Source organism: Pseudoliparis swirei, chromosome 16 (assembly GCF_029220125.1).
Source record: "Pseudoliparis swirei isolate HS2019 ecotype Mariana Trench chromosome 16, NWPU_hadal_v1, whole genome shotgun sequence".
In the NCBI taxonomy this organism is placed as follows: domain Eukaryota; kingdom Metazoa; phylum Chordata; class Actinopteri; order Perciformes; family Liparidae; genus Pseudoliparis; species Pseudoliparis swirei.
This window is the reverse complement of record NC_079403.1, coordinates 7024827-7052804: the sequence shown is the minus strand read 5'-3', so window position 1 is coordinate 7052804 and position 27978 is coordinate 7024827. Positions and strand designations below refer to the sequence as shown.

At 42.4% G+C, this 27978-nt stretch overlaps 5 protein-coding genes across 5 annotated transcripts in view; 4 read left to right on the top strand and 1 right to left on the bottom strand.

Moving 5' to 3' along the window:
* Positions 1–279: 279 nt before the first annotated feature.
* On the top strand, positions 280–2550 carry LOC130206451 (B-type lectin plumieribetin-like). The gene is made up of 3 exons (XM_056434433.1): positions 280–1818; positions 2002–2095; positions 2191–2550. Exons 1-3 carry the CDS (start codon positions 1718–1720, stop codon positions 2449–2451), a joined length of 456 nt encoding a protein of 151 aa, XP_056290408.1. The 5' UTR covers positions 280–1717; the 3' UTR covers positions 2452–2550.
* Positions 2551–8545: 5995 nt separating this feature from the next.
* LOC130206357 (B-type lectin plumieribetin-like) lies at positions 8546–9110 on the top strand. Its single transcript, XM_056434282.1, has 2 exons — positions 8546–8635; positions 8751–9110. Exons 1-2 carry the CDS (start codon positions 8546–8548, stop codon positions 9009–9011), a joined length of 351 nt encoding a protein of 116 aa, XP_056290257.1. The 3' UTR covers positions 9012–9110.
* Positions 9111–14516: 5406 nt separating this feature from the next.
* Positions 14517–18710, bottom strand: LOC130206629 (uncharacterized). The gene is made up of 2 exons (XM_056434682.1): positions 16985–18710; positions 14517–14718 (listed from the first exon to the last, which is right to left on the bottom strand). Exons 1-2 carry the CDS (start codon positions 18001–18003, stop codon positions 14517–14519), a joined length of 1221 nt encoding a protein of 406 aa, XP_056290657.1. The 5' UTR covers positions 18004–18710.
* An 883-nt stretch (positions 18711–19593) lies between these two features.
* On the top strand, positions 19594–20468 carry LOC130206333 (B-type lectin plumieribetin-like). The gene is made up of 3 exons (XM_056434249.1): positions 19594–19738; positions 19922–20015; positions 20109–20468. Exons 1-3 carry the CDS (start codon positions 19638–19640, stop codon positions 20367–20369), a joined length of 456 nt encoding a protein of 151 aa, XP_056290224.1. The 5' UTR covers positions 19594–19637; the 3' UTR covers positions 20370–20468.
* A 2849-nt stretch (positions 20469–23317) lies between these two features.
* Positions 23318–27978, top strand: part of LOC130205905 (nuclear receptor-binding protein 2-like) — a 37173-nt gene continuing 32512 nt past the window's right edge. Inside the window, exon 1 of the mRNA XM_056433442.1 lies at positions 23318–23492. Within this exon, the coding sequence (XP_056289417.1) occupies positions 23373–23492 (120 nt within the window). The 5' untranslated portion in view covers positions 23318–23372. The remainder of the gene's footprint in view (positions 23493–27978) is intronic.

Here is a 27978-nt window from a genome sequence, read left to right as displayed (position 1 = left end):
TTCAGTCTTCAGATCTTTAAGTTCAGCAGATTGTCTTTGAAGGTAAACATTTGATCTGAGTGACAGATGTCAACTAGCTCCATGTATAATGTCTGGGTCTGGCTACATTGCCTGTTGTAGCTAGCTGGATAGTCAAGCTAGCGATTGATGCTAGCATGCTAATGACGTTAGCATGCTGTCTAGACTAGTGCGTAGCCAGTGTTTAGCAAGTTTACGTATAAGTCGAGTAGCTAGCTATAGGAAGAGGGAGATTGGGAGCTTGTATCATTATGATATGTTGTATGACAGTAGAGGTCCATTTGTTAACCTTTTAAAACTCACAACAAATGGTTAATATACCCATGCTAACTTCCGATTAGCTCCTCAGCCATAGGCCTATTTGAATCATTTAAATGTTATAATACACATAAATAGCCCAAACCTGATTGTGAGAAAACGGAAAATCCAGAAAAAAGTATTTCCTATATTTTTAATACAAAATACATGTAGGCCTATTGTATTTTGTTATATTTTCTGGCACCAGTATTTTGTATTTCATTTGAATACATTTATTTGAGGGGTATTTTGTATCAACATACATTTTGAAGTATTTTTGCCCATCTCTGTGCACACTGTAGGCTACTTTACTCAATGCACCGAGCGTGAGAAGGGGAGGACAACTTTTGCACTAGCTACAAACTTCCTGGCGTAGCATATAATTATGATGTCAATGATAATGTCAAGCTTCTGCACGCTTGACATTTCCGGATTCTTACAGTTGGATGAAGCTCCTGGAGCACTCTACTGGATGTGTTATCGACAGACATATGTCCCTCTTTCTCCTCTATTAGTCATTTTGAAGAATGTGCGTGCAGGCTGATGGCGCCTGGTCCTGCACAACAAGTGGCACACAGCTCCTCCAAACCCAAACGTTGGTGACCGATGGAAGTGAGGATATTGGTTAGATGAATAACAATAATTTGTTCACAGTGCATGAATGAGTTTCTTTCTTCTTGTCGTGAGTTACGATCAGGCTCTCTGTACCTCAGCGCATCGTGAACGAACAACTCTTTGACTTAAAACAGTCATGGTTCTATAGACTGCGGGATTTTTACCACATTTATGATGAACACAGAACAATTAAAACATGGAAACAGAGTTGAAGTACGAATTGTGTTATCGTCATACTTTAGGCGTAAAAAGACAGAGGAGCAAAATGGAGGTAAACTAAATGTCTAATGATCTAATGCTGGATCACATTATCGTTCCATGCAGCAGACTGGTGCTGAGTCTGAGTGGTGGAATAATTTAGTGTCAATACCAAGAGATACAAATACTCTAGAAGGAAATCAACAATATATTTTCATACCGTGTGTTTCCACAATAAATTTGCAGCATTGATGAACCGTGAAAGATTAAGAGTTCACTGCCGAAAGGGGAATCAAGTCAATCGAAAATGTTGTGTGTGGACTTGTTAGAGACCATAACTCTCCGTACTATAATTTACATCATACTCTCCACACGGCATCCTGCTTGAGAGGAAATTGGCACTTTTCACCCAGATGGGAGAAAATGTAGGTTCCAATCCAAGATTTACTGCCCTCTAAACCTCAGTAGGTTTGAATGAGTAAAGTGGAAATTTGTACTTATCAGGCTTATTCTTCCTCAAAATAACCTGTAAGACAGCTGCTTGTCAAAGTCCTGATTTTAAGGGCGTGACACTCCCATCTCTCCCCCCATGTCTCCCCCCTGCAGCCGAGAGTATAAAAATGGAGTGAATTCAACTTCTGTCACTTCACTTCTTTTGCTCTGCTTGCCGTGTGTCTGGACCTTCAACCTGTAAGTATTCTTTACTTTATACTGATGGATGGATTTATTTACTGCATGAAGGAGTCGCTGCACCTTACGGGTGAACCTGTGCTGTTGAACTCACTGGTGTTTCACAAATGAAATGACAAACAATTGTTAACAATGTATGTTCAGTGTGTTGGATGGAAATAAGAGACTTTCTTTTTGTTACAGCATCATGAGTAAGAACTACTTGTCCAAAAATGATGAGCTCCGCAAGGGAGACTATCTGATGTCCAACAACGGGAATTTCAAGGCGATGTTCCAGGTGAGTAACTTTTAATATTTCTGATCTGTGATACATGAGCACTGGTCTGTAAATGATTCTGATTGCAGTCAAATGTCTCTTTTTCCTGCCTGCAGGAGGACGGTAACTTTGTCCTGTATGGCTGGAGTCCTTTGTGGGCTTCAGACACGTGCGGATCAGACGGTGTCCGCGTGTGCATGCAGGCTGACTGCAACCTGGTCATGTACAACCAGCAGTCTGAGGCCAGGTGGCACACCAACTCTGCTAAAGATGCCGGTAGCATGTGCCGCCTTCACCTCACAAATGATGGAAAGTTGTTGGTGGACAAAGAAAGTGTGGAGATTTGGAACTCTGATAAGTCCGAAGGCAAGAAGTGATTTATAGTTTGATGTCATGTTCAACTGTCCACTAGAGTTACCAGTGAACCTTCCTTCTGTGTCATCTGGGATCAAATAAAAGACCTTTTTCCCAATGCATCGATGAGTTTCTTCCTTCTCTTCGTCGTGAGCGGTGGTCAGGCTAACGTGGGTCTCTGCATCTCAGCGCTCTGTTATAAAATCTCACTTAAGTGTGAAAATAATAAGTGTAATCAGCAATAGGTTCCCTTTATTCAGCAGAATGGCCTCTTTTAGAGTTATATTATAATATACATGTATTATTATTATTATTAATGCATAAACATAATTAAAAAACGATTTTGATAGTTAGAGATGCGTAGTTTAATCTATAACATTCTTTTGTATTTTATGCAGCAGCAGCGCCTTCTGACAGGTATTTTAGTGAGACGGTCTTATCTTGTCGGAGGTTTGTTCAATGGAACATCGAACATTCATCATGCGTACTTTAATTTGAGTTTGAGGAAGCAGTTCTTTTAAAAAACAATGAAAAGGAAATAAGAGACACTTGTTTGACATAATAAAACCAGGTGTAATCAAACTAGATAGTAAATGATCAGGTCTCAATTCACCAGGACTTTCCTCTCTCTGTGTGGCCTGGCTCTCTCCCTCCTGCTCACTTCCTCCAGACATGGACCCTCCTCTCATCCCCAGACCTGCCATCCTCTAACCATCCACCAGGTGTCCTCAGACTCTCTCTCTCCAGCCGGCTCACCTCTCTCCTTCTCACCTGCATCTCATTCACTTCATCAGCTTCTCTCCAATCACCTCCGTCCGTTCCTCGTCTCATCGTCATCGTGTCAATGCAGCTTGAAGTTAAGATTCATCTTCAATGAATCCATGAATCCTGCTGCTCTCAATGTCTGCATCTGGGTACAATCCATCTTGTCCTGTGTAACTAACCCTGAAAGTAATATCTTGGTTCTCAAATAAATAATATCATGACTCCACTTGTTCATATTTAATATTTAGATGTCATCTCCACTGTATTAAGACATGCCAGTTTAGACTTTAACGACACATATTCTTCCTCTACCAAGCTTGACTGGAGTCATATGCAAGTTGTGGACGTGTCCCCACCAATAATTTGGGAGCACAGAACTGTCATTAACTGTAATCTTTAGGTGCAATAAATTATATTAGGATGGAGAGAGAGCGGGGGACAGAGAGGGTAGTGTCACTGCCCTATTTTTCTTCTGAGAACTAGATTTTCTTGTGTTCTTTCAGACTTTGCCCCGGAAAGAAAAGGGGTAAACTTTTTCCCAAAAAAAATTTTCCCTTTCAAAGGTTTTTTTTTTAAGGAGGGGGGGGGCCCCCCCCAACCTTTAAATTTTTTAAAGGGGCCCAAAAGGGTTTCCCGTTCCCAAGTTATAACAGGGGCCCTTGCTCGAAATACTTTGGCCCATTTCCCCTTCCAAAACACTCCTTTCTTTTCCCTGACTTTGGTTATTGTTTCCCTTTCCTCACTTCCTTTTTGAACTTTTTTGGCTAGCCTGTTATCTACTGACACTGGATTAGCAGTAAGGAGTAAGGATCCTGCTTTGGAGAGGTGTAATGATCGAATGCATATGTCATGTCAGGCAAACACTGGAGAATAGAATGGGATACATTGTCTAGAGTGTTAGGTCTAGGATGAATTGAGCGTGACTCAATCTGATTCATCTGTGAAGTCTCCCAGGACATCTATCCCCAGGCCGAATCAACCTTCAGTCTGAATAAGATGTTGGGAAATCTGATTGCATCAGGCAATGTTTGCTGAGACGGTTAACTTTCCAGACGACCTTGTCTCAATCAGATAGTTGCTTAACGCGTGTAGATCTGCTGACTCAACGGCTGAACGATTGCATTGGCCACTGCAAGTGCCTTCATGATAGGCCTTCACCCACAAGATGAAAGTTAACAGATAGAAGATATGTTATCCAAAGCTTAATATTATATTAGTGTTCAACCATGAGTACATACCTTACTGTCCCACTGGGTAAAAAGTTGTCATACATGTGATATTTCTGTTCTTACTTCTAGGGAACTGACTGAAGTCAACTACGAACCTTTCAAATTTGGACTTCATATGAAACAAGATGAATCAAACACTTTGATTTGAAAATGAGTGACAATACTAATTTTCACAGAACTCCTATCTACGTGTACATATGTATGTTTGTGAAATTAGAGTCAATCCTGATTGTCAAATATAAGTTTAAATTCTGAATCAGAATTATTAGATATTATACCTCAATAAGCTATTGCCTCTTAAGTGACAATTTGGTTTCAAATTAGTTAGTTGTTAACTATAGTAACGATGTGGTAGAAAGTGACAAAGATGATCTATAAATCGATAAGCTTGTCTTCTTGAGTTGATAGTAACATTGTTAATATTTAAATCAATCTGTTATAAAATTGATCACTCAGTTATCTAATGTACCCTGATAGTGATATTGTATGACTAATGCTATTTCGACAGCTAGTGACTCAGTCACCTTTCAGAATGTTAACGATTGGTATGCTTAACTATTTCAAAAAAGACATGGACAAAATAGTACTACTAATGTTATAGTTTAAGAATTCCTGGTGACTAATGCAAAATACTTCAAAGAAATTTAGATCATGAATTAATGGCTTTTGGTGATCATGAATCTAGAATTAATAGCTGCAGTTTTCTGACAGAGTATCCAAAGATGATAACAAATTTTACAAATATATTGCTCCTGCCGATAGAACTGATCTATTAATATGGTAAATTTAAATGATATATACTAAAATATGCTAAAGGTTGCATCACTGTTAAGTCAATGTCAACTTAGATAATGAAAAAGTGACAAGATGATTGATAAGCACAGGAAATATATCAATTAAACAGTCTGAACATTCTTCTCAACTATGGACATTTCAAAGCAGATCCAACAATTTTTTGTCTTCTCATACCGTCTTTGTCTGTGCATTATTTCGTCCGCAGTCGGTGGTCTAGGGGTTTACTCTTGACCTAATCGTCGTCGGGGGACAGAGTATCATTCACTTGAACTGGTCTGTGAGCAGCATTTTCAATTCATAATTTCTTCCTAAATGGAGTTCCAAAGATGAGAGATTTGTAGGTGTTCTTCATTAAACACAAAAGTCAATTTGCAGAAAAGCCAACTACATCTAATTATGTCAGCCTTATAATATAATATTATTTAAATCTGAGTATTCTTCTTGTTGACAACTGATAAAAGCTTCTTAATCATACCGTGAATCATTGATGCAGAAATGAATCTGGTTGAACCGTGTTTGTGATTTCATGAGCTAACAACTTATACAATATGTGCGTGTCTCCAATAAGGCATGAAAAATTGAACATTAAATTAATTCATAATTGATACATTCATTTAAAACTTGAGTCGTATATTCATAACAAAGTCTAAAAGAAAGACTGTTGAGTACAATGCTGAGGTATATGTACGAGCCAGTGTAGACACGGTGGTGGGTTCCGGCGATGCCTCGCGTTCCCCGGGTTTGACAAAAGCAGGGGTAATACGGCAACTTTAGTCCTCCCGGTTCCTTGAGGGTTTATGTCACCGTGAGATTTGCTCCTACCGGACTGAGATATATTGGTTCCGAACCCCAATGTTACGGACTTAAGTCACGAGAATTAACCTTGAAAAAGCACAATTTCTTGAATCTCGGTCTCAGTCCGTACAAATTGGAAAGGGGTGACAATTACTATACTAAGGGTTTTCTCCACCAGTCACCACTGTGTTTATGCCAAAGAGTCAAAAGAAGGAAAGGTGATCATAATCATATGGGTCGATGACTTGATCATTGCAGCAAGAAATGAAGAGACTGAAAGAGGTGAAAGAAATGCTATGAAAAGTTTAAAATGAAAGATTTAGGCAAACTCAAAACATTTCTGGGTATTGATTTCAGTCAATCAGATGGATGTGTAAACATGTCACAGGAAAGGTACACTAACAAGATACTACAGCGTTTTAATATGCAAGATTGTAGGACCAGAAACACCCTGTGAGCAGAAGCTAGAGTATACTGATGATGCAGTAAAGATGGAAGATGTCAGGATGTACAGGGAGGCTGTGGGTAGTCTTATATACCTCACTACTTGTACCAGACCAGATTTGAGTTTTGTAGTGAGCAGATTATCACAGTACTTTGCGGAGCCTACAGAGGAGCAGTGGGTCACGGTGAAGCACGTACTAAGGTATCTCAAAGGCACTGCAGAGAAAGGGTTAAACTTTAGGAGAAATGACAGTGAGGAGCTAGGAATACTAGCCTACAGTGATGCTGACTGGGCGGCTGATACCAGTGACAGACGCAGTACCACAGGATACTGTGTCAGTCTTAGTCAGAACAGCTCTCTAGTCTCGTGGAAGACTAGAAAACAACCCACAGTTGCGCTGTCCACCTGCGAGGCAGAATACATGGCACTGGCTTCAACCATACAGGAATGTCTATACCTGGAGCAATTATTAGGGGGTATAGATAACTACAAGTACACACAAACTATTGTACATGAGGACAATCAGGGGACAATAGCTCTTGCCAAAAACCCTGTAAACAGACAGAGGTGTAAACACTTTGACATAAAGTACCACTTTATCAGGTCAACTGTGATCGAGGGAAGGGTGATTTTGATGTATTGTTCTACCGATAACAGAAATGCTGATGTGATGACCAAACCTGTAAGTAAGTTGAAACTGAAGAGGTTTGCAAGTGCTCTTTTTGGAGAGTGATATGTGTATGACAGAGGTTCACATTCATTCTGTTTTTGTGTGTGTTTTGCTTGAAGTATAGCAACCTGAGTTCAAGTGGGGGTGTTGAGATATGTACTCAGATGTATATGTAATGTAATGCTGTACTGTGGTATGTATATATGGTTACACCACAGGGTGGCGCTAGGGCTCAGGCTATAAAGGCCAATGTGCCATATGTTAAATTGTTAAGTTGAAGTAGCTCTGACCGTGAGACTGATGTGTCAGAAGCTTGCTAAATAAATACGCCGACAACGGCTAAAGATAAATCCATCATTTATTCTTTCCTCCGAATGCAACGGTAGCTGCTGCAACAGTGCTCCACAACTCAACAGATCCCTTACCTCACTTGCGGCACACCACTTGTCAAAGAGTGGTCTCTTCTCTCGAGCAAACTCCACAAACGTTTGCCCACTGGCCTTTTTGTGGTTCCTGAACTTTTGTCTGTAGGCCTCAGGGACAAGCTCATAGGCACGCAACATTGACTCCTTGAGCACATATTGTAAACTCTTCCAAGGAAAGTGATGACGCAACCTCTTGTGCTTTTCCAACTAACTTGCACTAAGATAGATAGATTAGCTGCTTGCGAAACTCCTGATTTTAAGGGTGTGGCACTCCCATCTCTCCCCCCATGTCTCCCCCCTGCAGCCTATTGTATAAAAATGGAGTGAATTCAACTTCTGTCACTTCACTTCTTTTGCTCTGCTTGCCGTGTGTCTGGACCTTCAACTTGTAAGTATTCTTTACTTTATACTGATGGTTGGATTTATTTACTGCATGAAGGAGTCGCTGCACTTTACTGGTGGACCTGTGCTGTTGAACTCACTGTTTCACAAATGAAATGACAAACAATTGTTAACAATGTATGTTCAGTGTGTTGGATGGAAATAAGAGACTTTCTTTTTGTTACAGCATCATGAGGGCAGCATGGTGGCGCAGTGGTTAGCACTGTCGCCTCACAGCAAGAAGGTCCTGGGTTCGAATCCCGGTCGTCCCGTTCCAGGTCCTTTCTGTGTGGAATTTGCATGTTCTCCTCGTGTCTGCGTGGGTTTCCTCCGGGTACTCCGGTTTCCCCCACCATCATAAAGACATGCACCGCAGCCTCACCCCGGTTCGTATGGATGTGAATGAGTGTTGGTGGTGGTCGGAGGGGCCGTAGGCGCTGATTGGCTGCCACGCTTCCGTCAGTCTGCCCCAGGGCAGCTGTGGCTACTGATGTAGCTTACCACCACCGGGATGACTGTGTGTGTGACTACTGGACTCTGTAAAGCGACTTCGGGATGTCGACATGCCTTGAGAAGCGCTATATAAAATAAATGATTATTATTATTATTATTATGAGTAAGAACTACTTGTCCAAAAATGATGAGCTCCGCAAGGGAGACTATCTGATGTCCAACAACGGGAATTTCAAGGCGATCTTCCAGGTGAGTAACTGAATAATTGTGCGCTCCAGATACTTATGATGATCTGTGTGATACATGAGCACTGGTCTGTGTAAATGATACTCATCAGTCAAATGTCTCTTTTTCCTGCCTGCAGGAGGATGGTAACTTTGTCCTGTATGGCTGGCGTCCTTTGTGGGCTTCAGACACATGCCGATCAGACGGTTTCCACGTGTGCATGCAGGATGACTGCAACCTGGTCATGTACAACCAGCAGTCTGAGGCCAAGTGGAGCACCAACTCTGCTAAAGGTGGTCGTCACATGTGCCGCCTTTACGTCACAGATGATGGAAAGTTGTTGGTGGACAAAGAAGGTGATGAGATTTGGAACTCTGATAAGTCCGAGGGCAAGAAGTGATTTATAGTTTGATGTCATGTTCAACTGTCCACTAGAGTTACCAGTGAACCTTCCTTCTGTGTCATCTGGGATCAAATAAAAGACCTTTTTCTCAATGCATCGATGAGTTTCTTCCTTCTCTTTGTCGTGAGCGGTGGTCAGGCTAACGTGGGTCTCTGCATCTCAGCGCCTTGTGAATCAAGAACTTTGACTTCAAACAGTGAAAGTTTAACGCAATGAATCAATACATGAAATTAGTCTAAATGTGTCATATAATGGAGTCTCATCATTCAGTGGAGCCGACTGGTACTCGGTCTCAGTGGTGGAAATAATTAAGTAGCAATACTTTGATGTCAAAATACACTCTGGGTAAACTTTCTGAATTCAAAATCTCACTTAAGTGTGAGAATAATAAGTATAATCAGCAATAGGTTCCCTGTATACAGCAGAATGGCCTCTTTTAGAGTTATATTATAATATACATGTATTATTATTGATGCATAAACATAATTAAAAAAAGATTTTGATAGTTAGAGATGTGTAGTTTAATCTATAACATTCTTTTGTATTTTATGCAGCAGCAGCACCTTCTGACTGGTATTTTAGTGAGACGGTGTTATATTGTTGGAGGTTTGTTAAATGGAACATCGAACATTCATCATGCGTACTTTAATTTTAGTTTGAGGAAGCAGTTCCTTTAAAAAAACAATAAAAGGAAATAAGAGACACTCGTTTGACATAATAAAACCAGGTGTAATCAAACTAGATAGTAAATGATCAGGTCTCAATTCACCAGGACTTTCCTTTCTGTGTGGCCTGGCTCTCTACCTCCTGCTCACTTCCTCCAGACCATGGACCCTCCTCTCATCCCCAGACCTGCCATCCTCTAACCATCCACCAGGTGTCCTCAGACTCTCTCTCTCCAGCCGGCTCACCTCTCCTTCTCACCTGCATCTCATTCACTTCATCAGCTTCTCTCCAATCACCTCCGTCCGTTCCTCGTCTCATCGTCATGTCAATGAATCCATGAATCCTGCTGCTCTCAATGTCTGCATCTGGGTACAATCCATCTTGTCCTGTGTAACTAACCCTGAAAGTAATATCTTGGTCCTCAGATAAATAATATTATGATCCCACTTGTTAATATTTAATATTTAGATGTCATCTCCACTGAATTAAGACATGCCAGTTTAGACTTTAACTATATGCTCACAGGTTACCATCATTTACTATATTTTGTACACGGTCTAAAATCGTTTGATGAAACAAAGTCCTTCTATTATTGTTTTAAATCATAAAGTCTATGCATTAAAAAAATAGATCACTGTTGGAGCCTAGAATAAAGGTTTTAATGTGGAACCCAAGATATTTATATGAAGAGGTCTGATGTGTGGTACTTTGTGAAGGACCGCTGGACTCTGACTTTGGACACATTCTTAACACATTGTGACGTCTTGAGAGGACGGGATCGTGAGGTGAGGCGTGGGTGCACAAATCAAGACGACAGGCGAAGGTTTCTTTAACTCCAAGTCTTTGTAATTTGATTCTTCTTAATCAAACAACAGGCAAACTTAACTCCAACACCCGTCGTTGTATACAACAAACATAATGTCCGGACTCTCCTGAGTTCCTCGCAGGCTCATCAGCCTCATCCTTTTCAGCTGTGCGGCCGCCTTCCCCCGCCTGCACTGCTGAGTGGGAATTGTAGTCTTTCACCACTGATGTCCTGCTGGTTGTAGTCCCTGCTGCAACCACCGGGAAGGAATGTCCCTCCCATTAAGCACCCTTCCTCTTATGACATCACAACATATTTAGCAAAAGCCTAATCTTCAAAGAAACTGCCCAAAACTGAATGTTTGTATGTTTTCGGGGGTGTTTGAAAGAACACAAGAAAATCTAGTTCTCAGAAGTAAAATAGGGCAGTGACACTCCCCTCTCTGTCCCCCGCTCTCTCTCCATCCTAATATAATTTATTGCACCTAAAGTTTACAGATAATGACAGTTCTGTGCTCCCAAATTATTGGTGGGGACACGCCCACAACGTGCATATGACTCCAGTCAAGCTTGGTAGAGGAAGAATATGTATCAAACACAGAGTTCTTTCTTTCTCAGAGTTTAAAAAAAAATTAATTAAATGGACAGGCTACTTGATCCACTTCTCTTCCTTCCCTTGTCCTTCCATGTCTCCCAGCATCCTTTCTGAGCGGTATCTATTACATGTGGTAATGACATGAACACTTTCTGGTGCCTTGCAGTGATCACAGAGACCAGTTGGATGTTTCCCCATCACATGCAGAGTGTTGTGTGTGGTGGAATAAATGTTCCGATGCCTTGTGAGAAATCAAAAGTATTTTAAGCACGGTGGTCTTATCACACTTTATTATATAGTAACAAGCTCACAAATGATCAGAATGTGAGCCAGGTACAAACAAGTGGACAAGTGAGTCAACTAGACAAATAAGTCATCAGACAATAAGTAATCACACAATCAAGTCATGGAAACACCCAGCTGAGTGGAGCAAAACCTGAACCCTCCAATGACAAGTCTCAGACTTAATGCTCCTTTCTTAGTTGATTCTCCTCCTCTTTATACACCTCGTCGAGACGTACACATTTCCAGAGTCCATCTGTTTCCCCTCAAATCATCTGATTGTGACCTTTTCGGTTGGTCACACCCAAGATTAGATTATCCCCCATACACAGGGAGAGACACTGTTAACACATTTTCTCCTCCAACAATCCTCTCTTTTTGTCATTTTTGACAATTTAACAACTGAAAAATAGTAACAAAATGTTAAACATTCTTAGAGCATACATCCGTGGTGTAGATTCACAAAGATTTCAAAACATCACAGAAGTCACCTCAAAGAAGTACATACAAAATTGATTATCGTTTGCTAAATCTACTGTGTAAATACATTGCTTGCTTAAACATTGTCCTCAAGCTCATTATCACTATCAGAGCTGTCAAGACACTGTGGAACCCTTTTCCGAACTGGGAGTTCTACCGGTGTCGTCATGTGCTGACCTGATGCGCGAGTTGTAACTATCTTCCTGACACAAATCTTAGAAGCGGTTGTGATTAGGGTGATAGTAATTATAACAAGAATGATGACTGCTATTATCCATACCAATCCCTTGAGAAGAGAAGCTCCCCATGATCCTAACCATGCCTGCATCCCCCCAAAAGGATTCCAGCCATGGTCTTTATGCAACTCCTCAATTCCTTGTTCCGTGTCTGTTATCACATCGTGAACCGCAGAAGTTGCATCTGAAATGTAAGTGCAACGTTCAGTATTAATGACTTTACATACTCCTCCCTGTGCGGCCAGAACAAGATCTAGAGCCATTCTATTTTGGAGTGCCACGTGTTTGATATCATCTATTTCTTTTTGCATGGCAGTGAGTGCTATTGACGTTTTGTTCATGTGCCTCTCTAATATTGTTGAGAGTGTTGCAATTTCCTCTTGACTCCTATAGGTGCCATATGCTGGTAATATCACGCTTAATATCCTTGAACCTAGGGAATTGCTCGTTTCTGACGTACGTGAGATGGAGCGAGTTCCTTGGAGTCAGCACGTCTAATCAAAGGTATAAGATAGGCTAAGTAGCATTTCCCCTCCAGCGACCTCTTAACCCTTGTGTTGCCTTCGGGTCAATATGACCCGATTCAACGTTCCACCCTCCTGTCGCCCCCGGGTCAATACGACCCGATTCAACGTTCAACCCTCCTGCTACCTCCATATTCACCAACACATTCCACCCTTGAGGTCAATATGACCCCAGCTATTAAAATCTCCAGAAAATTATTAGAATTAATATTGCCCTCCAAGCCTAAGTGTGAGGCACTTCATGTCCGCTCGTCGACCCCCGAAAGAACACCGACATTAAACATTGAATCGGGCCAAACTGACCCGAAGGCGACAGGAGGGCCAAACACCGAATCGGGTCAAAACGACCCGAAGGCAACACAAGGGCCAAGGACGTCTCCTATTACTGGGACACAGCTATAGGCGATGTTCCCACACACTAGATAAGCTTGTTCAGGAAATGACAACTCTTTATTTTCACTAACGTATCTAACCGAATCGTTGGTACAGTCACTTGCTCCCAAGAAATAGCCCCCAAATGCATAGAAATTAATACAGCGGCTGACCTTGGTCAGGGGATGTACTGGAATGGGTGGTTGTGGGTTAGTGCAATTTCTATTCCTAGGTCTAATCGGAATTAGAGGTTGAGTATAATTATGTCTCGTCCAAGACAGATGTGTGACTTTTAATGTATTAGCCCAAGGTATGCTCTGTATACCTATTTCTAATCGAATAGATGCTGTGTTTGGCTTAAGAGTACATGTTGAACTTATCTCCTTACTTCCTACTGTGCAATTAGTTTCAGCAAGAGTCATTTGCATTTGATATCTTAGCCCTCGTTGGACGTATCTTTTGTAATAGCTTAGTCTAAACAATGCGACTTGATTAGTACCCTCAGTTCTATTTTTATCATTACATGTTTTGACTGCAAATTGTATAACTTTTCATTTTTCACCATTATATCTAACAATGTTCTCTGTGTTAGTGGAAGTGTCTATTGTCGGAGTGTAACAGTGTTCATCATTGCTCACGAATTGACGAGCTATGTCAGGCCATCCCATAACGCTCCAGTCGGCTTCCGTGAAGGGAACTGGAACCAGCATAGGAGATCTGGATGAAATGGGCATATGCTGACATATCCAGCAATTAGAGATATTACTTTCACCAGCAAACTCTGTCATGATAGTTCGTGCAACGTTTGCCATGCACCTGAGGTGGTGTGCGTGTTGGAAGTTTCTTCAACTCTAAACCTATTCCGCAAGCATAAAACCCGTGGAATCATACTCTTCATGCATCCATACAGTACAGACTCTGTCTCTCCGTACCCTCCCATCACATACTATTAGGCGAAGTTGATTCTCTACATTAACCCAAGTATCATTCTCTATTGAGGAGAGTGAACAATTGTTCGCATCACATTGTTCAGCTGGGCAGTGGAAAACCTTTTTTTTTTTTCCTTCCTGCCACTTCCTGGAGAGATGGAAAGGGCAAGTATCTTTGCCGTCTTTGTTATGTGATCGCAATTTATAGATAAGGAACAAGATAATTGCTATTGTGGTTAGAAAGAGTAGTGAGTGCATGCTTTTGCTCTGGCTGTACTCGTGCTTCTTAAAGGGGTGTGGTGATGCTGGAGATCTATCTTCCATCGCTGCTGCTTGGGTGGCTACACCTTCGCACATGATTTCGCCTCCTACCACACTGATTTATATATGACAGCTTTGCGGTTTGAGAAACTCGGGTTGCTCCCCTCCTCTCTCTCCCCAGCCACACAAAATGAGTGAGGTGCTTGGTTACGTCACTGCTAATGGTGCGCTTGTCGGTAGCTTGGCACACTACTTGATGGAGGAAGGCGCTCGCTTTTCTCACCCTTCCCCTTTAGTCCGGACCCGTAGCAGCTGCTCCTTCTCCTTCTGGGTTTGGGATGCGTTTGCAGTGGCTAGCGTGGACCCATGTTGCTTTTCCTTCCACTTTCACCGCCGTCTCTGTGGTCAGGAGTACTTGGAAGGGACCCGTGTCGCGTCTCTGCTTCCAATGCTTTCTCCTGTGATCCTTGATGAGCACCCAGTCTCCTGGTTTCAGGTGATGCTGGATCGCAGTGGCTGGTGAGGGAAGTGCAGCTTTCACCTGTGTGTGAAGTGCTGAGAGTGAGGAGGAGAGATTAGCACAATATCTTAGCATGCTGTCTTCATTATGATCAGTTGTCAAAGCATGTCTTACTGGACCCAGCCCAGTGCAAGGGGGTCTCCCGAGCACTATCTCAAAAGGGCTGAGGCCATGTTTGTTTCTGATACGCATGCGCATGTGAAAAAGCACCAGCGGAAGTGCTTTCACCGAAGATAGGCCTGTCTCTTTAGATTTAATAATACCATTTTCTCGTTCAACTGCACCAGCTGATTGAGGATGATAAGAACAATGATGCCTGATGTTAAAACCTAAAAACGTTGAGATTTAAAATACATTACTAAATGTTCAAAAGGTGTATCTGCAGGGCGGTGACCCTGCTGTGGTATTTTATTGCAAATGTTGAAAATGCTCTGGTGTATGAATTTGCATTTTAGAGCATTACCCATTCCCCCTTTGCCCACGTGGTCTCCTCCATGAGAAAATCTAGAAGTATGGAAGAGAGCACGTGGCAAACAAGGCTTGCCGTCTGGGCTGTCAAACCCTCGACTCAAAGAGTGGCACCAGAGCGTTCCATAGGGAGCGCTCCTGGGCATTGGCAAAAGAATGAATTGTGGAAAGATCTGCCTAAGGACTGGAATCAGTCTATGTGGGGAAAAGGGGTGCCCGATAAGGCTGCCGCCTTTGCCACCAGATCTGCCACTATGTTTACTATTGACACAGGTCAAAAGAAGAGATGTGAGCTTCACATTTAACGACTGAAACAGCTGAACCCACCGTGTGGTGTGCATAGGTTTGCCACTGTTGTTAGAAATCCTCTGTGTCTTCCACAGAGGCCCAAGGTCATGTAAGCTCCAGATACATGAAGTGAACCTGTGTAATTGTTAGTTTGACCTTTTTCGCTACCTTACATTCCTCTGTGAGTGCAATCAGCTCTGCTGCTTGTTCTGATCGGTGTGCAGTAAGCCTGACACCAACAAGTGTGTGATGTGATGTAACATACAACCTGACCGCTGCCCCGTTGTGGGTGAGCTGGATAGCTACAGATAGCTCGAATCTGCATTGGAAGGAGGTGTGTCCAACAGATCAGGTCTCGGGATGCATGTCTGTTGCAATACCTGGACACTATCCTGAGGCTCTCCATCATCTGCAGTCGGAAGAAGTGTAGTTGAGTTAAGTTCATCGCAGCGTTTCACCGTAGTGTCACGCTATTCCAACATGATATCTGAACCATCTCTGAGCAGAGAGGTGAGAAGTCTTCTGGGCATGGAAGATGTGGGAAAACTGCATGCGGGACTATCAGTGTGACATCAGAATAGCCCACAATGTCCCGTGATGTTAATCCATGGCTTCTCCAGCTGCTGCAACAGAGAGGAAGACCTGTGACAACAAAGTCATGTGTCGAGGAGAAGTCGGACACAGGCCTAAGTTTTCCTCCATGAGGCTGACACAAGCTGGAGTTCATGTAACAGTCCTTTTGGTCTATGTATAAAATACATATCAAGTTTGGTCTCGGCAGGCCCCGGTCGGGCCTGTAGTAAGGAAGTCTTTAAGTTCTCTTCTGTCTTTTGCTTTTATAGTCTAAGTCAAAGTAAGTCTGTTAAGCTGAGGCCTTTACCATGGTGCGAGGTGTGCCTCTCTTTCTAAGTCATTTGGGATCCACTGTCTGTAGTATGACGTCGTTCCTAAAAAACAAAATTTGTTTCTTCTTAATTAGTTTTGGTAGTGATTGAACTACCACAATACGATTTGGGAGAGAGGAATTTGCCCTCTCCTGTGATCACATGTCCCAGATAGATTATTCGTTTTAGTGCACATTGACGTTTTTCTTTTCCTTTCTTTTTGTAGACTCGCTTTTATGTCCATTAACTGCCAAATGTTTGCATATTGTTATTGTGTCAATTTTACAAGGCTCCTTTGATGGCTGTAATTCATCATACAATACAATACATACATATAATATTATATAAAATAATACATCGTCTATAGAATTCCAAAGTTTTCACTAAGCACTCTATGGGACATGCCTGGTCTTTCATGACAACCCTTTAGACATTCTGGTCCCCGTGTATTACGTTTCTTCTTCTTCTTTTTTGTTTGTTTTTCCTCCCTTTTTCCCTTTTTTTTCTTTTTCTTTTTTCTTCCCGTGTACACTTACTGTTGTGATGGTCAATGTAGTTTGCAAATGCGATTTTTAGCTCCTGAGTCAAAACATCTTTAAAGAATGGTTAGAAAATCAATGTTCTTTTTTCTTTTTCTTTTCCTAGATGTAGTGTGCCTTACTTGTTTTCCCTGGAGAGGGTTGTCCGTCTCTTGGATCCGCCCCTCCCCCGCCTCCCTCCGCTCAGACGTGTAGAAAGTGGGTCTTCCTTTTTGGGCTCCGGACACTCTGTTCGCCAGTGTCCATGCCCTCCGCCGTTGTAGCACACACTTGAATCATATCTTTCCAAGGTCAGATCCATTCTGCCTCTGCCGCGACCTCTTGTCCTCCCAAGTTGCCATGGGGGAATATTCCGTATTTGCCTTGCAAGCGTGTTGATCATTGCAAGCATCTCTTTTCTGTGCAACTCCGTCTTAGCATGTTCAGCGTGCTTTAGGACATCTGTTCGTGGAACATATGATTTTCTCACCATCTGCCGGAGTTTTGGTCTCGTCCCGCTCACAAAACGCTCTTCCAGATGGTCTTTGCATTGTTCCAGAGTCTGTGTCCCTCTTGGACTGTGTCCGGTGAAGCTGCATTGAGTGTTAAAGGCTGTCGTCAGGCGTGACAGACAGAAACTGCATGTCTCTTGTGGCCCTTGTGACAAAGAGGTGATATCGGAAAGGTTTAGTTTCAAATGGAACGTTTCTTTTACGGTTGCAATGAGGACATCAACAGCATCTCGAAAATCCAAATTTTTGGGATCCTCGTAGAGTGGCTCACTCAGGTGGAAAGTCATTCTTGCAATGTTGAAAACATTCCGAATTTTGTGATAATCATGTTTCAGCACCTTGCCCATCAAACGCCGTAATTGTAACATGGTGGGACGATATTGTCCGACAAATTGCCTAAGATCAGTCTCCCATTTAGTGAGATCGTTTTTTGGATTGCAGACATGAATCATTGCTTCATTTATATCTGCATCTGACTCGGGTCCTAAAACCTGCATCAGGCCTTCTGCCCCCACCACTTCTTTCATTGGCATGAGAGCCTCCCTCTCTTCCTGCAACATGGCCCTCTCCTGTTGAGACTGTAGGCGGGTCACGGCCGGTGAGGAGGTCGTCTCGTTGGTGATTGAATCTGGCTGCTGTCCACTTCTCATGTTTGCTGAAGCGTGTGCTGCATTTGACTGAGGAGGAGGAGGAAAGGGGGGGGGCGGAATCCAGGTCTGGAGCCACCGATTCTCTCAGTACCTCAGAAAGACAAGGATACACAGTATTTGGGTGAATGCAATGACACTTGTTAACATTCTTTGTAGGTTTTTTTGAATTTAGCGAATTAAATGCTTTCAATCTCTGTCTCTCCCTTTTTTTTGACTCAAATTCCCACATTCCAAAAGCTTCCCAGTCTGCCTTAAATATCACATCTCCCTCAGTTGCACCTCCAACTGTTTTAATTGATTCACACTCAAACTTCCGTTTGAAGGAAAACCAACTTCTATCCATTTTTGTATTTGATCTAAACTGCCCGGATAATGTTCTGACATAAACTCACACAGGGTCGGAAAGACGACATGGTTCCAACTAGTCCCCCCTCTTCTCTGAGCACTACCCATCTCTAGTCACTTGTGTATTACGTCGACGTCAATACATTTTCAGGATTCACCAGACGCATGCACTCTAAACAATACACACGAATGACTAAGGCAAGTCAGTGACCGCTGCTATCTCTAAAAACTGCTAACTGTTTTCCCTGAGAAGTGTGCGCCAACCTGGTGCACACACCCACTAGAGAACCCAACAGTTTTCAAAACACGTCTGTTAACAACACCTGATTGTGAGATTTTTCTTTTCAAAATTTCCAATTTCCATTTTCATGACTTGATTGATCTCAAAATAATCTCAATCTCTCACCGCGTGTTTTTCGTTGTTACTTCAACTGGGTTGGATCGGCAGCCCTGGTCTCCGCAGAACGGCAGCTTCTCACCCCCTGGGAGGAATCATCTATTTTATGGCCTTCTGACCGTCCGTCGGAGCCCAGTGCTGCGCGTCCATCCCAATCCTCGTTGCCAATTTGTGGCGGAATAAATGTTCCGATGCCTTGTGAGAAATCAAAAGTATTTTAAGCACGGTGGTCTTATCACACTTTATTATATAGTAACAAGCTCACAAATGATCAGAATGTGAGCCAGGTACAAACAAGTGGACAAGTGAGTCAACTAGACAAATAAGTCATCAGACAATAAGTAATCACACAATCAAGTCATGGAAACACCCAGCTGAGTGGAGCAAAACCTGAACCCTCCAATGAGAAGTCTCAGACTTAATGCTCCTTTCTTAGTTGATTCTCCTCCTCTTTATACACCTCGTCGAGACGTACACATTTCCAGAGTCCATCTGTTTCCCCTCAAGTCATCTGATTGTGACCTTTTCGGTTGGTCACACCCAGGTCATCGGTGATGTGATCTTTTCAGTTGGTCCCCACCCAGGATTAGATTATCCCTCATACACAGGGAGAGACACTGTTAACACATTTTCTCCTCCAACATTGTGCAGACTGCTGTGTCCAATTCTGTCCAATTCATTTCCTCTGATACCGACATGAGCCGGTACCCATGAATATAACTGCAGTTCTACTGCTCTTGAGTGCAAAGAAGTTCTTTTTCCGACTAGATCTGGGCGAGGAATGGACGCCTTCAGACTAGCAAGTGCTGACATGGAATGACTACAAATAAGAGCTTTGTCTGGCTCGCACTGTCCAACGCTCTCTCAGGCCAAAACACTCCTCTCTCCCCCCATGTCTCCCCCCTGCAGCCTAGAGTATAAAAATGGAGTGAATTCAACTTCTGTCACTTCACTTCTTTTGCTCTGCTTGCCGTGTGTCTGGACCTTCAACCTGTAAGTATTCTTTACTTTATACTGATGGATGGATTTATTTACTGCATGAAGGAGTCGCTGCACGATACTGGTGAACCTGTGCTGTTGAACTCACTGGTGTTTCACAAATGAAATGACAAACAATTGTTAACAATGTATGTTCAGTGTGTTAGATGGAAATAAGAGACTTTCTTTTTGTTACAGCATCATGAGTAAGAACTACTTGTCCAAAAATGATGAGCTCCGCAAGGGAGACTATCTGATGTCCAACAACGGGAATTTCAAGGCGATCTTCCAGGTGAGTAACTGAATATTTCTGATCTGTGATACATGAGCACTGGTCTGTAAATGATTCTGATTGCAGTCAAATGTCTCTTTTTCCTGCCTGCAGGAGGACGGTAACTTTGTCCTGTATGGCTGGAGTCCTTTGTGGGCTTCAGACACGTGCGGATCAGACGGTGTCCGCGTGTGCATGCAGGCTGACTGCAACCTGGTCATGTACAACCAGCAGTCTGAGGCCAGGTGGCACACCAACTCTGCTAAAGGTGCCGGTAGCATGTGCCGCCTTCACCTCACAAATGATGGAAAGTTGTTGGTAAACCAAGAAAGTGATGAGATTTGGAGCTCTGCTGAATCCACAGGCATGAAGTGATTTATAGTTTGATGTCATGTTCAACTGTCCACTAGAGTTACCAGTGAACCTTCCTTCTGTGTCATCTGGGATCAAATAAAAGACCTTTTTCTCAATGCATCGATGAGTTTCTTCCTTCTCTGTCGTGAGCGGTGGTCAGGCTAACGTGTCTCTGCATCTCAACGTCTTGTGAATCAAGAACTTTGACTTCAAACAGTGAAAGTTTAACGTAATGAATCAATACACTGTGATTTTAGCCAAAATGAATGATTTCAACAAACCAACATAGTCTAAATGTGTCATAATGGTGTCTCTCATTATCATTCAGTGCAGCAGACTGGTACTGGGTCTCCGACCTGTGGTGGATGAATTAAGTATCAATACCTGATGTCAAATTACTGTAGGTTTAAACCTTCTGAAGTGAGAATACTCAGCAAAAAGTTCTCAATAAGCAGAATGGCCTCTTTCAGAATTATATTATGTAACTATTGATGGATGAACAAGATTAAAAAACGTTTTGATGGTTAGATGTTTAGTTGAATCTGACGTTATGCAGCAGCAGCTCCTTCTGACGGGTATTTTAGTGAGATAAAAGATGCAGGCTCGAGTGTCAAAGCTAAGAGTCAAACAAGTTGTTCATTACATAAGATGAAAGTACCTGCACTCTGTGCAATGACAATATTGAATCCAATCCAATAATGTATTGATACACTGTGGGACTAAAAGCAAATATTGGTTGGGACATGTCCATATTGTCTCTGGTCAAGCTTGGTAGAGGAAATGTGTCGGTGCTGTGAACTGGATTCTACCAAACAGGTCGGAAGGAAGCGGTAGGTGACTGCAGTGCAGATGAGGGAGTTGGGAACAGGTGGATGGGTGTGGTAATTTACTTTTAAATAATACATTGATTCACCAAATATTAGTTCTACTCAGCCCAGCTTAAATCTGTGCAATATCGGCTGGTACTGATGACATCACTCATTGTGCAATAAGAACATTTGCCAGACAGCCAAGTGATGTGTCCCCCCCCCCCCCCTTCAGATGAAGTGAATATTAGAAATTGTTATCTGTGCTTTCATTTATTGCTTATGCAAAAAAAACATCTGATTAAATAATGTACCATACAAATGTTGGTCAGTCGAATCAATCATCTGTTGGTACCAAATTAAAGAAGGAAATACTGACGTAAGAAATGAAAGAACCTGAGAATGAAGATGGCCTTTTACAACAAGGATGTAACGCCAATGAGTCATTAGAAACTGAATGGAAGTGACAAGTTATTGCAATGGCAACAAGGCACCACAAGATGTCACACTAATGACGTCTCTGTATCCACATATATGACTCACCTGACTGGTTACATAGAACTGCAAAGACAAAAACGCAAGAGTTATTGATCATTGATTCATTTATCCTCAATAAGCTGATGCATTTTTAAAGTTTGTTCTCGATGTTTCCCTTTTGGCTCAGGTGGTCAACATTTGGTTAATCTAATAGTAGCCTGATGGGTAGAGGAGGAAAGGACAGACAGGAGATCAATATGTATCTTCTTGAATGGTTGTTGTGTTGTGTAGACATTTTTTCATTATAGTTTTCTTTATGGAAACATTTCTGCAGTTCCCTATACTGATCCCCATATAGCGTGAATTTTGTATTTTGTATCGCCTCTTCTCCGCATGTTCCTATCAAGTTCAAGTCACACAGCAGACGCAGTGGCTTCATTAAACAGATCAGTACTCTCAGACTTAATTAATAACGTGGTCTCGTCTGTGGCAATTTTATTTATATATTTAATATAATCAGTCTTGAAACTATGTGACCCCACTGCAAGACAGAGCTTGTCTAATATTATATAACTTTTTTTAAATCAATAAAAGTGTGATGGTGCACTGAATCATTTGAACTCTGGGTCTGAAACCAGATTGTGTTGTTCTGTGTTTATCCTTTCATAAATAAACTACTTATTTCCAAATATTCTCCCCCAAAAAGAAAAGGACATGAATTAAAAAAATACAATGTAAAATAAAATATAACAATTTATAAATTGCATACATCTTCATTTAAAACTGTGGTCAGTATGTTCCTATACGTTAAAAAAAAAGAAAAAAGGGATGTGTGGTGGCTCCACGAGCCGCCATTGCTGAGCGGATATGACGTGCCTCAGTAAACGGCTCTGGTTCCGTGGGCGTTCCCGTTCTGACCTCGCGACCAGTCTCGGTGCGTCGCTCAAATATACCGTGCGCACATACGGCTGGCTTTACGGTATTGCGCTCTCTCTCCCTCCCTCTCCCTCTCTCTCTCTCTCTCCGCGGTGCTTGTCTGGCAGCAGCTCGCGGTTTTCAGATCCGACAAACCCGCTGAATGACGCGCGTGGAAGACGGTTGAAGAATTAACGCTCTTCTGTCAAAAAAAACAACCAACATTTTTTTTTTTTAAACAACCAGCCGATATCTGACGAGGCGAGCGATGCGCGCAGCGGACTCACCGGGGATATAATCTCGGTTTTTTTTGTTGCGCCGACCGAGCTCCCACTCCCGCGGTGCTTCAGTGGGAACAGACGGAACATCCCCTTAAAAAAACATTTCGCAATCTTTTTACATTTTTTTTAGCGTGCAGCCTGCAGCCCGGGAGGGTCTCCCCGCCTCCCCGCCCCGCTCCGTCCCGATGCGGAGCCTCCGCCGCTAGCTGCTATCTGAAGTAGCTTGTGAGTGTGCGTGGGAGAGCTAGTTCTGGCAGTCACCGTTTTTCTTCTTCTCTGCAACATGTTTTGAGTGCAAAAGGGAGCTGAAGAGCGGCGGCTGTCGGGTCGGGGAGAGTCGGGGGGACTCGGGGAGATTCGGGGAGAGTCCGGGGCGGGCGGCGGGGGGGGAGGGCGGGTTCTTCACTGCGCAGACAAGCGGCGGACCGTCTCGTCTGGCTCCACAGCGGACAGCTCAGGGAAGGGAGCCGGGAGAAGGTCTTCTGTCGGGGTGGGGGTGGCGGTGGTGGTGGGTTTAGGAAAATCTGGAAATACCCGGTGGTAAAATGACGATGTCCGTCCCGGAGAGGAAATCAGGGTCGGAGGGGAAGGAGGAGGAGAGCGAGGATGAGAGCGAGATCTTGGAGGAGAGCCCGTGCGGCCGCTGGCAGAAACGGAAGGAGCAGGTTAGTCTATGTGTGTGTGTACAATGTGTGTGTGTGTGTGTGTGTGTGTGTGTGTGTATGTGTGTGTTTCCAAAAAATGCAATTGCTCGTTAATCGGGACATAATGAGGTCGCCCCCTCTGACCATGCTTGGATATCCTCTGTTATGCAACTCTGTTTCTGTGCAGGATGTCGACATCGATCCTGAAATTCAAGTTTCACAAATCACAGTAACATACTGTCAACACGAAAAACAAGTGTCACTCCTTAAAGCTTGACATGGTTTATCGTAAAGCATGACGTGTGCAGTGTTAGAGGAAGCAGGAGACTTTTTTTTGCATAGTTCAAAATATAGACATTGTAAATAATCAAGGTTTTGGATTGTTGGCTGGACAAAACAAGCAATTTGAGGACGTCACCTTTTGTTTAATGTAATAGAAATGAACGCATGTGATGCACAAACTGATGATGATGAATGAATGAAAACAATCAAATAATTGAAAATGAAAACAATTGTTAGTTGCCCTAAAGCTAAATAATAATAATTTCATACATCGATTTCTGAAATCATTTACACGAAACTATGGATTAGTTAAAAAAAATAACATTCCTAACTATTACATAGTTTCGTCGAAACGATTAAAAAATGCTGAGAAATTCCCAGCAAGCTTCTTCAAAAATAGTTTTTTTGTGTAACTAATACTCCAAAATGATTTGGGTTTATTATCACCGATAGACAATCCTCACAATTATGAGGCTGGAACCAGGACTGTTTGTTGTTGTTCTTACACAATTAATAGTTTAACAAAATAGGTTCAATCCACTAACTGATTATTTAGCTCGTATGCATAGATATATAATCCTCAGATAAATTTACACTTCAGATTTTCAATGCCATTTTTCTTTAAACGCTCGATTGCAAGAAGGGAAGAAAAAGCCAAACTAGCGCATCGTTATTGTTGCAGCTCTTTTCTCTAAAGCTTTCACAGCAGCTCTAAATCCACGTGTGAAGGCGGCTGCGTTGGCAGGGTGAGCCGCTGAAGGCTGCGCTGTGTTTCTGGCAGAAATGATTCCAGCTCGCTGTCCTCCCGTCTGTCCATGATCTCCAGCTTTACTCACGACTCTGCCACCTCTCCACAGAAGGCTCACACTACTCCAGACAATACATCAGCAGCATGAAGGAAAATAACCCGGTGAATCCGCTTCAAGCCCCGCCCCCCCTCCATTAAATAATAATAAGCATTAAACATGTCCAGTTTTTATCGGAGCACGAAGAAACCGACATTGAAATGGCTTCTTGTGAAGTGGCGGGCGTCGACTCCACGAGGCTCCAGATAAGAGAACGAGCTTTAAGAAGGTTATCTCTCCGACGCACTCGGCGACCACCTGACCTCTGTGCTCTTTCTGTGTACATCCAACACACACACAGTCTTCCCCACCCTGATTGATTATCTATCTGGGTTGTTATGTGTCCATTCACCCCTCACTGAGAGCATCTGGTTGCTCCAGAGGAAATCCATATCCGAATATCTGTACGTGACTGATCTCAGCAAATGTAATGAAATAACATCAAACATCCCGATTCATGTCCAATGTGATGAACCGAGTCCAACAGTTTACATCACGGACACATGTCATTATAATATACGGGAACTAGAATAGCCAATTGTTATCATTTTGAATCAAAATTGGCTGAGAATCTTTATTATGGAGAGTTGATTCAGACTTTCAGTAGAATCATAGAGTGATGAAATTAATCATATCGAGATATAATGATTGTCAATTTTGGTTGTATGTGTTGAACATCGTACCAGCACATGTTTAGTCTTTTGCTTGATAAATTACTTAAAGAACCTGCTAATTATTTTATTATTATAATTGGTTTTACTTCCGAGAAATTATATAGGCAAGAAACATCAAATATACAATATAACGGCGTCGAAAATACACAAGGGCAAAAAAATTCCCCCATAATTTCGATAATTTATACTTTTGTTTTTGTTCTTAATCTGTAGACTATTGCCTTATTATTGCCATTTTCATGGAAATTGCTCATATACCATAAGCCTAAATAAGTACATTTACTATTTTTTAACAACGGTTACATGTTATTTTACAGAAGTTTCAAAAAGTGCCCCAATTCCTTTTTTAAATGCCCCTGGATTTCAGTCAGTGGGGGCAACAATTCCCCCCTAAAAAAGATGTCAATTTCCTACCCTGCAATATAATAATATACAATAACATATGAAACTAGAATGGGCACTCGGTAGAGCGCATACCTTCGCATATCACAAGATTGGGCATTGAATTATGAAAATGTTGGCATTAGTTGCATGCCAATTGGATACAAATTGACCATCAGGCACGTGCACAGATAGAGCCCTAGTGGTGCTCAAGCACCAGCCCTTTTGCCCTGGATGAGTAAAGTGCCCTTTTTGCTGGAGACACTTTTTTTTCATTCATCAGGACTTAAGAATAAAAGTTATTCTCTCTGTCATCAACTCCCCCCAAATGTGTTTTAATATCCGACGGAGCATTTATTTGAGTTCTTGTGAGAATTTCTCCCCGACATGCTCCGCGGCGCTCACGAGCCCCCCCCCCCCCTCCTCCCCCCGCCGCGCCCCTCCCTCCTCCTCCACGCAGTGCTCCTCACGCCACCAAACGGCTGCACCTCCTTCTCCTCTGACCCGCAGCATCAGACCAACAGGTCATGACGGTGTTTGTCCCCTGACGTTGTTTTGTAACCACAACATTAGCGCTGCTGAAAACATGACGTCACAACTGGTCGACGTTTCCTAAAAAAAATTAACAAACAAAAACTCAGAAATCCATGATTTCAAAGCCTTGCAGCTGTTGACTGACGTCATGTTTGAGAGAGAGAGAGAAAGAGAGAATCTTTTTTGTGTTGTATAAATGCTGTTTAGACAATTTTGAAAGTATGTTTATAAATTTCACAAGAATTCACAGCCAGAAAATAGCAGCTAAACTATTCTAACAATGCTAGCTCTCGGTGTCATGCTATCCTTGTGCCTCATTGTTTTATGTGTTATCTCTTTGTTTGGTCTGTTCCAGTCTTAGAACGATCAATCTTGTAGAAAATGGACAACACGGTTCAGCTAAAATAGTTTTAATTTACAGTAAAGTAACAACACAAATGATCCAAACTATAGTTTTTAGTCTTCTTCACTTTCAATAACACATTTTCGCTGCTTCTGAATTTCCTCTTGGCTGTTGATGTCGATCAATATCGCTCATTTTGAAAATGAGGTCAGAGGGCAATACGGGTCTGTATCAGACCAGCGAGGAGGGCGATAGTGGCTGGCATGACGACCCATTTTCCAATCAGAACACTTGTACTGTTGTTGCCATAGAATAATTCATCTTTATTCATAAAGAACATGTAAGCTAGCAGTCTGATGCTGCCAGAGGAAATGCAGGTCGAGGATGTATTGCATCATCAGTGTATTGCTGCTTATGCTTCAACTCTGCCAGAATTTTTTTTTTGGCAATGGGTGCCCTTTTTTTTAGGTTTGAGCACCTGCCCCCAAAATGTCTGTGCACGTGCCTGTTGACCGTACTATGGTAAAAAGAAGATCTTGACCTTTGACCCGATTGATCCCAAAATCTAATCAAATGGTCCCCGGATAATAACAAATCATCCCACCAAATTTCATGCGATTCGGTTTAAAACTTTTTTTGTTATGCGAATAACACGCATACAAATAAATAAATAAATACACGGCGATCAAAACATAACCTTCCGCATTTTCAATGCGAAGGTAAAGATATAAAAATATAAAAAAATGGAAGAGCTGTGCAGTTTGCAGAAGTGGTAGTTTAGTGAAGAAATGTGCAACATGTATAAACTTCACTACCGTCGTTCACTTTATGTTGTTGTTGTTGTTATTGTTTGCGTCGCTAACTTTTTTGAGATTGAGCTTTTATTTTAAATAATGGTGCGAAACAAGACGCACGCCATGTGACTCAGGCTTCGAGAATAACACAATAAACTCGTGTGACTTTATCTCTGAGCCAGTCACTGTTGCCAACGCATTATTGACGGTGAAGCCACGCCTTCTTCACCGCTAGGCCGGCCGCGTGTTGTGTGCACGACGGCGAGATGAAAGAATCCATCTCTCGCTCTGTTTTGATGCGTTGGCGCTCTGCCAGCACAAGAATACTCCGTAAAGAAGTCAGTGGGGGAAAGTTCAGGAGACACGCCGCCGTGAATGTTATACAGCTCGGATTATACAATAAACACCGGCCTCCGTCACATGGGGCTGCTTTCTCAGGTGGTTTAAGCTTTTGTTTTATTTTATAACTGGATGAACGTGTTGCCTTCAAAGACTATATTTACACGGAGAGTATGGATTTCTCCGAGTGGCTGAACGGTTGCTGCTGTGACCGATGTTCGAGGGAGCGTTCTGCGTTGCGGTTTATTATTTAAAATCTTTTCTGGGGCTCCGATGTTTGTGGGAAAAGGAACAAAAAAAAACCAAAAAACAAGA

Excerpts from the sequence above, each read along its gene's own strand:
- LOC130206333 (XM_056434249.1), top strand. The coding sequence starts at position 19,638 with ATGTCTCCCCCCTGCAGCCTAGAGTATAAAAATGGAGTGAATTCAACT. Across the intron at positions 19,739-19,921 it reads TGTGTCTGGACCTTCAACCT|CATCATGAGTAAGAACTACT; the intron begins GTAAGTATTCTT and ends TTTTTGTTACAG. Across the intron at positions 20,016-20,108 it reads ATTTCAAGGCGATCTTCCAG|GAGGACGGTAACTTTGTCCT; the intron begins GTGAGTAACTGA and ends TCCTGCCTGCAG.
- LOC130206451 (XM_056434433.1), top strand. The coding sequence starts at position 1,718 with ATGTCTCCCCCCTGCAGCCGAGAGTATAAAAATGGAGTGAATTCAACT. Across the intron at positions 1,819-2,001 it reads TGTGTCTGGACCTTCAACCT|CATCATGAGTAAGAACTACT; the intron begins GTAAGTATTCTT and ends TTTTTGTTACAG. Across the intron at positions 2,096-2,190 it reads ATTTCAAGGCGATGTTCCAG|GAGGACGGTAACTTTGTCCT; the intron begins GTGAGTAACTTT and ends TCCTGCCTGCAG.
- LOC130206629 (XM_056434682.1), bottom strand. The coding sequence starts at position 18,003 with ATGAGAAGTGGACAGCAGCCAGATTCAATCACCAACGAGACGACCTCC. Across the intron at positions 14,719-16,984 it reads ACCCTCTCCAGGGAAAACAA|CACTTCACACACAGGTGAAA; the intron begins GTAAGGCACACT and ends CCTCACTCTCAG.
- LOC130206357 (XM_056434282.1), top strand. The coding sequence starts at position 8,546 with ATGAGTAAGAACTACTTGTCCAAAAATGATGAGCTCCGCAAGGGAGAC. Across the intron at positions 8,636-8,750 it reads ATTTCAAGGCGATCTTCCAG|GAGGATGGTAACTTTGTCCT; the intron begins GTGAGTAACTGA and ends TCCTGCCTGCAG.